At 44.2% G+C, this 10043-nt stretch overlaps 1 protein-coding gene across 1 annotated transcript; it reads right to left on the minus strand.

Annotated features, from left to right (window-relative positions):
- Window positions 1-3888: 3888 nt before the first annotated feature.
- Window positions 3889-6571, minus strand: LOC104278204 (gamma-aminobutyric acid receptor-associated protein-like 1; the record flags this gene model as incomplete). Its single annotated transcript, XM_009875112.1, has 3 exons — window positions 3889-3954; window positions 5366-5484; window positions 6493-6571. Coding segments are annotated over 3 exons (264 nt in total), but the record flags the coding sequence as incomplete, so codon positions are not given.
- Between the last annotated feature and the right edge of the window lie 3472 nt (window positions 6572-10043).

The following is a 10043-nucleotide window of genomic DNA, read 5'->3' on the forward strand; positions in this document are numbered from 1 at the left end:
TACGAACACAGAAACTGCTGCTATTGGCAGGCTCCAAGTTTAGATGGTAGAGGATGAATTACTGCTGCTTCTTGAGCACTAGCAACAAAGACTCACGCTGTCTCTACTCTGAATGTAGTGGGGAAGAGAAGATCCTTTTAGGCCCAGCAAGTTTTATTCCTGTGAGTTTCAGTGGGGTAATTCTTGACTTCAGTGCTCCAGGCAACTCTCTCGCTCAGCGCATGGCAGGGCGAGAGCTGACAGTCGCTCCTCCACAGCATTGGCGCAGCCTGTTTCTGCCGCTCTAGTTAGTGGCACCTGTGCCAACTGCAGGTGATGAGGAGGGAGGAGGTGGAAGAAGAGGCAGGTTCTCTCACTGCTTCCCCAGATGATGGCACGGATTCCTTCTCCCCTCATGCGCTGCTGGTGCCTGACGCTGAGTTATGGCGCTGAGCAAATGGTGCCCGCTGGTCTTGCCAGCTCTCACCTGGGGTCCTTCCCTCTCAGCGCACAAAGAGCCACAAGGAAAAGCAGCCTACCTCTGCTGCTACTGCAGGCTTACTTTTCAAGCAGTTCCAAATTGCCTTATCTCTGCTTTTCCCATCATTAGAAGGTCCTGAGGCATGGAGGGGCCTCCCCAGGGCTTCCCCCACACCCTCTGCCCATGGCTGGGTGTGCTATCTTAGTCTGAGCTGCCACAAGAGAGTGAGGGCTAGTGGCTTCCTGAGAGATGTGGCCAGCAGGGCACCACGGGACCCATCCTACTGCCCTCACCAGAGTGAGTGGGGCAAGCCCAGGGATGGTGGTCAGGCCTAGGCACAATTCCATCATGGCGATGATGCAGGTGGGAATCTCATCTTTCAGGCCAGGGTCCTGGGCTATGGGCAGGGTGACAGGTGGCCCTGGGTGTCTGACAGGGACAGTCAGGGCTGGTGGTACCCTCAAGGCCCCATAAGTAGGCTAGGATTGTTCAGGGCCTTAAAATGTCAGAAAATGCCTCAGTGCTTCCACTAGGCTTCTTCTCATGTTACCCAGGTCTAACCAAGGCTCCCACAGGTGGCACAGCAAGACACAGCCAGGTGTGTACATGATAATGAGACCAAAACCAGGAAAGAAATTACTTGTCCTGGTAGACAGGATGGAGTAAATCCGAGGTGTTGAGAAAAAGTAGCAGCAAGAAGTTCTGGCAAAGCTGTTCTTTTATTTACAAGCCCACATCGGGAAGAAATGCTAGTCACCCATTCTGGATCAAGCTTGTGATTTTCAAATGCATCTTTATTGATTGTTTGATTTAGCTCAAGTAGTATGAACTCTATTTTACAAGAACCTGCAGCTAACCAACACAAAAAAAAATTACCATCATTACCTTTTACAATACCAGACTAGCGCAAAAACAGAAGTAAATGCAACAATCCAGTTAAAAGAACCATAAAATAACTAAATTAAACTGTAAACTCTACATGTAACAAATGGCTGAGATTAGACCCACACATGTCATTTAGAAACCCAGCAGCAGGAGGGGAAGGGAGGTCTGAACACAAAACTAAGCACCCCAGATGCCAACTCCTCTGCCCTGAGCATGCCTAAGCACGGGCTCATTTGAGACGACGCACAACCACATGCTTGGCAGCACGTGTGCGAGCAAACGGGCCAGTGGCAGAGAGATGCACACCATCTGCCCGCATCTTGTCTTTTACCCTAGGAAAGCCTTCTGGGTCTGTTCTCCGCTTCAGAACATTCAGAGCCTCCTAAAACTAGAGACTGATGCAGATTTGCATGCAAAGGATGTGAAAAGAGCCTGGTAATTGGAGGAGAGTGGGCCAAAAAGAGAGGACTGAGAACTGCAGGCAGAAACTGAAGTTATCTAAGTTGGCAGAAGGTACGACTCATTCAAATGCATTTTTTCCAGATGAACACATGATGGAACAACAAACCTGAATTCAGGATGAAAAGCTGGCGGTACTAACACACCCATTTCATCCTTTGTTCTCCCATTTCCTGTCTGCTCATTACGACTACTCTGCATCCTTTGCGGTCCATCCCTTCTCTCCCATTCTTCTGCTACTTTCCATACCACATGGGCAGTGATCCTCCTGCCCTACTATGCTGCCTTCCCTGACCTTCACACAGTTCTACCAGTGACTCCCACTTCACACTCCCAGCCTGCTCTTCTGCCTTGTATACCCTTGTGGAACATTAGTCAGAGAAGGCTGAAACCTAATTTCCTGTCTTCCACAACTCAAGGAACACTCATCTTGATTTCTCATTCCTGAGGAACGCAGAGAACTGGGATCTAACTTCATGTAAATAGAGCAAATAACTTCAACTTATTTTGGAATCTGCCTGTTGTCTTCACCCTTCTTGTATTCTCCTCTCTCTTGGTCCCTCTCTTAAATGTAGGAATGTTTACAGTAGTTCAGGTTTAGTTCTCTGATTTTTAGATAAAACCCCAGAATTTTCCTGAAAGTTAGCTCACTCTCCAAACCCCATTCCTTAAACAGAGTTACGGCAGCTATGGGAAAATCTGCTGTTTGTGCCATTGGGAAGAAATTGCTTTGGCATGACAGCATAAGGCTTCACAGGACAGTGTCTATCTGGCACCTTTCTAAGAACAACACTGGCTTAAAATAAGATATTTTTAAAAAAAATTTACAGGTAATCTATTCCCTTTCCCCTTCAAGTCTAAGAGCACCTCTCTTGTGGCAGAGTGGCACTGTTGTCCAATCACAAAACAGATGTGGGAGCAACTCATTTCTTCTGCTTGTGCATGTGGTGCAAGGGCTGTACAGGGATGAGACATGGAAGGGAAGGCTAAACCCACAGAACTTTTGCCATCTTCAAATCTGCAGAAGACTGGTACAAGGACCATACTGATAGATAATTTTCTCTGTTCACCAATAACAAGACCATTAGAAGTTAGTTGCCTTAATGCACAGCAAGGGAGACTAAAGTTAGGTAGCAAGAAAAGCTCTCTCACTTGTAGGCTAGCTAGGAACATAACATACAATAATATCAGCAGCCTCTAGGATCTGCCTCAGTGAAGTTCACCAAGAACAAGTTTGATGAGCAGCCACGGTGGACATGCTTGGTATACTCATTCCTATCTCAGAGCTGGAGTGGGCTAGTCATTCTCTTGAGGCCCTTTCTAGCCCTGTGCTTATGAGTTTATCAGTTGGCTTCAATGAAAAGAACGAAGGGGTCACCTCTAATTTTTCTGTCCAGCACTTGCAAATAAAGCAACAAAGGAAAAAAAAAATCAAATTCCTTCCTTCTTTTCCCCAGGCTTCACGTCCCTCAGCTGAGAAGCATCCAGCCCTCGGAACTAGCCCTTCTAATACTGATGGAAGTGACGAGGAACACAATACTCTTGGAACGCTTCACAGGTAGCAGCTGGAGTGAGGACTGTCAGCACAGGACAGCCTTGCATGACAGCCAGAGTGAAGTATTTCACAGCTCACTGAATGCTCACAGGAGTGCAGCCCATGCCACGTGCAAGGAGTGACAAGGTTGGTGTACAATATATGGCATGCCTTCTTCATCCAATGAAAGTGTTACACAAAAATGTCCATCCTGCCCAGTCACTCTCCTGGAGTTCCACCACACAGGCTTGTCTAGCAGCCTCCAGTACTGGCTAACTACTTCCAGCTGTGGCAAAAGAAGAACTATGAACAGTGGAGTCTCCCCAAGCCTTTCACTTCACCCTTTCATACACCGTCCCCCTACCCTCCCTCCCCTCAATTTAAAAAATAATGGTTATAATTAATGCATGGAAGGTGATGGCATTGTGCATGTGGTTCACTTCCAGTTCTCTTACCCTCTTCTCAGGCATCCTCCTTCCTCCTTTCCAAACCCACCCCCCCAAATCCATTCCATCAGTTCATCTCGCCTGCATGCCTGAGGGGCTGGTGCTCACTTGCCATAGACGCTCTCATCGCTGTAGGCCACATAGAGAAAATAGTCCTCCTCGTGGTTATCCTGCAAGGGGAGGAAGGGAAAAAGTAACATACCAAAGCCCTGTAACTCACTACATGTGAAAAAGTCCAACCAAGCGATTATTGTAACAACAAGAGGGCATAAGCTCTCTTTTGCTGCTTCTCCCTCTTTACATTGAAGGCTTCAATTCCTTGTACCAAAGAGAACGTATAACAATTCCCTCTCTCTGGTCACAGCTCTACTTCTACATTTCTGCACAGAACAAATTTACCTGAAGAACCACAGACAGAGTGTGCTGCAAACATACAACAGAAACAGCTGACTGCTGCAAGCACTGCAGCAGAATCTCAGTGTTGGTATGGCCTTAAAATGGAGAAGACAGACTTGAAGGCTTTAACAAGTCAAAAAAACCCTTCTAGATATTTCAGTATTTGCTAAGTGTGGTGTTATTTGTTGCTTTTCTGAACACTTTGACAAGTGGCTCTATTCCTAGTCCTGTATTACATATGGGAAGTAAAGCTGAGATGTTAAGTGATTACACTGACACAAAAAGCCTGCAGAGTGCCATGAACAGAATTCTGATCTCAGCTCTGAACACTTAGACATACCTTTCATCTACATCTCCAGATTTGGAAAACTCTGTGTGTATTGATCTTGTATTACCTTCATCAGCTCAGACACAAATTGTCCAGTTATTGTCAAAAAGTGACAGAACAAGGCTCAAAGCTTCATACTAGAGCTCTCTTATTAAACCACACTGACACAGCAGAAGGAGAAATCAAGGAGAAATCAATCCAGGCTGCAAACCAGGCATAATATAATGGCTATATAACTGAGGAACATTCCTCTGATGGGCACAGAATATGCCTTTTAAGGTTGATCAAATACCACTGCTCAGTAGAAATGCTGGGTAGCAGCATTCACAGTGTCCTACAAGTTCCTCATATATACAGTACAAGCAGTGAAAAAGTAATTGTGAACAAAGAGTAAGTGTTCTTTGACAATATATTTGTAGACAGTTGGTTGCCCAGTGATGCTGTGTTCTTCTACTGGCTAAAAGGAAATCTCTTTTGTATAAAGCAAAAAGTTAGTGCATCTGTTCCGCCCTCCCTGCCCCAGATGCAATCTTTCCTCTAAAATCTAAATAATAAAGTGGTTTATTTCAATACTTCATAGGACCGACACGTCACTGCTGGGACAACTATTCACAACTTGATACTGACAATCTTTTCAGTTAAAATGATGAGGCTCCCCAGGCTCCTCTTTATAACTGCAAGATGGAATTTCCCTAAACAGATGATGGGGTACAGCCCAGGCTAAGGGGATCTGTGTTCAGCCATATGTGACCAAGCTGCACCCACTGCCAGTTCAGTAGTGCTCAGCTGCCCTTTGGTGAGGATATGCATTCTTCTGGATGCTCCAACAAAAGGATAAAGAGATGGGTCAGACTTACCTCATACAGCTGGCCCATGGTAGCACTGGTGGGAGGGATGGTATTATTGACAAAGAAGAACAGGGCATCTTCTGGCCTCAGGTGGATCCGCTTTCGGATTAAGAAGTAGAATTGGCCAACTGAAGAGGAACAGAGGAGAAAGCCTTAGATGCAGAAAGAACATTTTGATTTAGAGGTTTTTTTGTTGGTTTGGTTGTTTTTTTTTTAAATCCTCATCATGGTTGTTTTCTTTTGGTAGTGGAAGCCACATGCTGTATGTAAAAAGTATGGAGAAATGGACAACGCAGGAAAGAAAGCAGTGACTTCCTGACTGTAACCATGTTAGCAGCCAATCCACGTGGTCAGCAGCCAAAACCAGTTTTTCAGGTACGTGGCCTGCCACGTACCCTCTAAATGCTCACTCTGCCCACTACGGTATGAAATGCTCTGCTGTGGGGATTGGAGGGAACACCTCTAACTAGCTTAGACTTTAAACCCTACAGATCAAAGACATCGCAGAGAATTTAGTCTTGGTGTAAATGGCCATACCACTCCTAAAAACAAATTCCTGAAAACAAATTCCTTCCTATTTGCTTAAGCTAGGTTGCACAAGAAAGCATTCCGCAATCCATTATGTACTGCATGAAAAAGAAATGTTGTTCCTTTAACTCATCCATATTTTCAAATGAAAACAAATATAATAACACACAAAATGGCTGTGACCACTCAGAAAAGGAACTTTGTAGCCATGACTCCAACCACAATGGAAAACAATGGGACCTTTTCAAGAACTTGTCTCTTCCTGTAACCAGGATACAGCCTCTGGCAACTCAGCAGCTTGGTCATCATTGACTGTTGATTACACTACTGCTTATGATACACAATTCAGTCATTTTCATCACGGCTAGAAGTCAGCTGCGACACATACACGTTTGCTAAGTCAGTGGGATACCTCAGAAGATCACAGAGAATTCCACATGTTGTAATTCAGTCTGTAAGGTACATAAATATAAAGAGGACAGACAGGTAAACTGGGGTAATAGTAAGATGTTGAGCCTGCCTGGATATTTTCTTAGTGCTGATCAGTAAAAAGCACTTCTGAGACCTTTCCACTGAAAATCAGGAAGAAAGGAGGTAGCCTTTGTTACCTGTGAGGTCAGAAGGCACAAGATACTTCCTCTTGTCTAGGTCAGGTACTCTGGCTTTTGGTGCTTTTTCCACAATTACCTGGAGAAAGAGTGAGAGAAAGCAAGAAGCAATCCATGACCATCATAAAATGAGATGGACCAAAAAGCATCAGTGGAAAAGGATATAACCCTTCGAGAGATGATGGTGCTACCAGGTATTTAGAATTTTATTTAATCTATAACAAATACACAACATTAAAGAACAGGCAGGTGAGAAGACAACCTAAAATCATCAGCAGTATCTGTGCTGGGAGCTCAGGACAGCAGCAGTAAGCACAGTAATTAAAAAATTGAGAGTGGAACAGACATAAAAATAAACCATAATGGCTGAAAAAAAAAAAAAAATCAGGTCACCTTGATGGTCCCAACACAGGTTAATTTTGTAGGAAGGAGCTGCCAGGAGGCTAGTACAAGAACACAAGAAGTATCGCAAGAAAGCTGAAATGCTTCCAGGTTACAGTTCCAAACTGCCTGGCACAAAATCAAACATATTCCTAGTAGTCCCACATTCTAATTTCTACATTTACCAATATCAAGTGCTCTAGAATGAAGCAAAGAAAGAAAAACTACAGCTCACTGGGCAACGGTGTCTTTTTTTTTTTTTAAATCCCCAGTTCTTCAGTAGTTATCTTCTGCTCTCAAATTCATATCCTTTAAGGTTATTTTCCCCACTTCATAAAGTTACAGACATTTCCTTATTCACATAAATATTAATAACTAAAAAATAAAGCTACCATCTGGGCAACTGGACCCACAGAGACCTTTGACACAAAATACTAATCTTCATTATAGTCTAAGGTCATTAGAAAAAAAAAAAAATGAAGCTCAGCAGCTTTAATATTGAACACAAAAAGAGATCTTCCACTAGAGGAAAATTTTTGTTACCAGAGCTCAGCAAAACATTTACCTCAGAAGCAGGAAGTATTCCAAAGTGACCTGAAAATGACCTGATCTCCTTCCATGAAAAGCCTTAGAAATCTTTGGAACTACTGCATTTGTGCAGAAAAGAAACCTGCTGGCAGTGCTGGATTTATTTTTTAATATATATTTTTGAATTGGTATGAAATGCATTATGTGATTCAATCTGGGTGGCTTGCTGTTCTGCGGAAGTCATTTTGACCACCTAAACAAGACACTGGATTTTCTGAACCTACTCAACTTTTTAATTCTGTTAGACTCTACAATTGTAAATACCCTATCTGAGACACTGTGGGATTAATTTCTAAGGGTCCCACGCTCCCATAGGTCTTTGGCAATCCAAATCAGCAACCATATCTGTTGTGCAATATTAAAAACTGAACTGCTGTGGACTAAGCCTTCTTTGGAGGCAAGTCAGTGTTGTCACACCAGTGAGACACAATGTTACGATGATGAGCTTGGTGTATTTAGCTTGGACAAAGTGCCATTCTAAGTCGACTCCTTCTAGATCCAAGCAAGTATCTGCAAAGTATGTCACACTTGAACACTTCTTCCCTGCGCTGCTCCATTTGGATGCTGCCAAAACCCCTTAAAATTCCAGCTTTGTTTTTCAAATAGAAACATGTTTGTCTCTGCGACTTCAAGAACTCTGAGCACAAGGTATTCAAGCTCTTTCACGCTCTTTGTGACAGGACATGCATTTCAAAAAAACAAGCTGCAGTTGGTAAACGCTATGAAGGAAGGAGAGTTCCACAATCTCACTGAACAGGTCAACAGCAACAGCTGTTCTTCTGCCTCCCTCTCCTGTCTTGTTTGAATCTCTCCTTCTCTGGAGACGTTAAAAACCCACCTGGACGCGTTCCTGTGTGACCTACTATAGGTGATCCTGCTCTGGCAGGGAGGCTGGCCTAGATGATCTTTTGAGGTCCCTCTGAACCCCAAACATTCTCTGATTCTGTGTGATTCTGGGTAATTCTGTGAACAGCGCTACGCACATTTTTTCACCTGCACATTCAACAAGGTTATTCTAACACAATAAACTGCAGTGGAGATAAACCTTTCGTTCTTGCCTTCAATTTCAAGAACTACTGAAAAGCAGAACTGCTAGCTAGTAGCACTGATGTGATCACTCTCACTCAAAAGGGTGGCTGTGTAGCTTGGTCATTAGATAGGAAAAGAAGCCATGCCTATGAGGAAGAGGTGAGAATTCTGGGGCTTCTAAGTCCCCTGGAAAGATTTAACTCAGATCACCACTGAGCTTAAGAAAGAGCTCCCTCTTGCAAAGAGGCAGGGAAGGAACGGAGGTGCTCTATTAATCTGTCAACTGTAGTCAGTTTGCCTGGTAACACAGATATCTCTTCTGAAGCACTAAGCCCTTCACACACACAAACCTATAAAGAAAATCCAAAGGGCAGATACAGATTGTTGGTAGTCTGTTGTTGCTGGGTGACAACTGTGGTAATGTGGGACAGTGCCAACAGTATAATCTCAGCAAAATGCTGAGACGTATCAGGGCACTGCAGTGTAGGCAGCCAAAAGGACGTCATCTTCAAGGATCCTGCTGTTGGGAAGGGCAGAGACAGAAGTGATGTGCAGAATGGTTGTCTGCTGCATTTGGGTGCTCTGTATGCGCCTCCGAGAAAAGGCTACCCCTGACAATTCACATCTGGGCCTCACCCACGCGCCATTTGCATTTATCCTTAACTACAGCACACCTTGTTATTCTGGTCCTGGCTTTCTCCATCAAGACCTGCTGATGACCCCTTATGACTCCCTAATGACCTCTTTTACCTCTTGCCAAACCGAGTCTGGTCCTGGGCTCCCCATATGGCTTTTCCAAGCACATCTATCACAATCTGCGGTACGATCTACCATGTTAAACCTTGTCTCACTCCTGACCTACAGAGCCCTCCGAGATCCTCGTCGTCAACCACAGAACTGCACACACTTTGCCACTGACTCGCTGTGTGCTCAACGTGCCATGGCAAACGCACCCAAACACTGACTTCCAAAAACTTCTGCAAGTCGAGTTGAGGGCCACTCCCAAGATAGAAAATGGTGCTAGCCCACAGGGAAAACATGGCACGGCTGTTCCCCCTTGTCCTTAGATTTACAGGGGAGTCTTAAGCTATTTTGCATGCAGTACCCCTGGGCAGTAAATCTAGGACAGACCTCTCCAGTGGGGATGGAAAGAAAGAACAGTGGCAAAACATTTATTAAAAAGGAAAAAAAAATAAATCACAATTAATTTGCTTTGTCATTTCGTTTTTCCAGTTATTATCAGCAATTATAAAGCTAGAAGTTTTCCACAGGCACTCCAAAGGGACCTAAGGATGAGGAAGCAAAGTTTAGCTAGAAGATGACCTTGTTTTCCAAGTGACGTTTTCTCCACAGGATGATTAAACAGCAGGGCAGAAAGGCTGAGAAGGATCATTTTTCTCTCACGCAAAGGAAAAGCACAGAGCAAGGCTACAGTGAGAAGATAGGTCAAAAGAAAGTAAAATAAAAACAAAGGGAAAAGCACCAAATGACACCGACACAGAGCTTGGCTCCTGTGAAGAGCACCCGGTTAACCCACTCATTGTTCTCCTCCA

This window comes from Apaloderma vittatum, unplaced genomic scaffold, assembly GCF_000703405.1.
Source record: "Apaloderma vittatum isolate BGI_N311 unplaced genomic scaffold, ASM70340v1 scaffold18730, whole genome shotgun sequence".
Classification (NCBI taxonomy): domain Eukaryota; kingdom Metazoa; phylum Chordata; class Aves; order Trogoniformes; family Trogonidae; genus Apaloderma; species Apaloderma vittatum.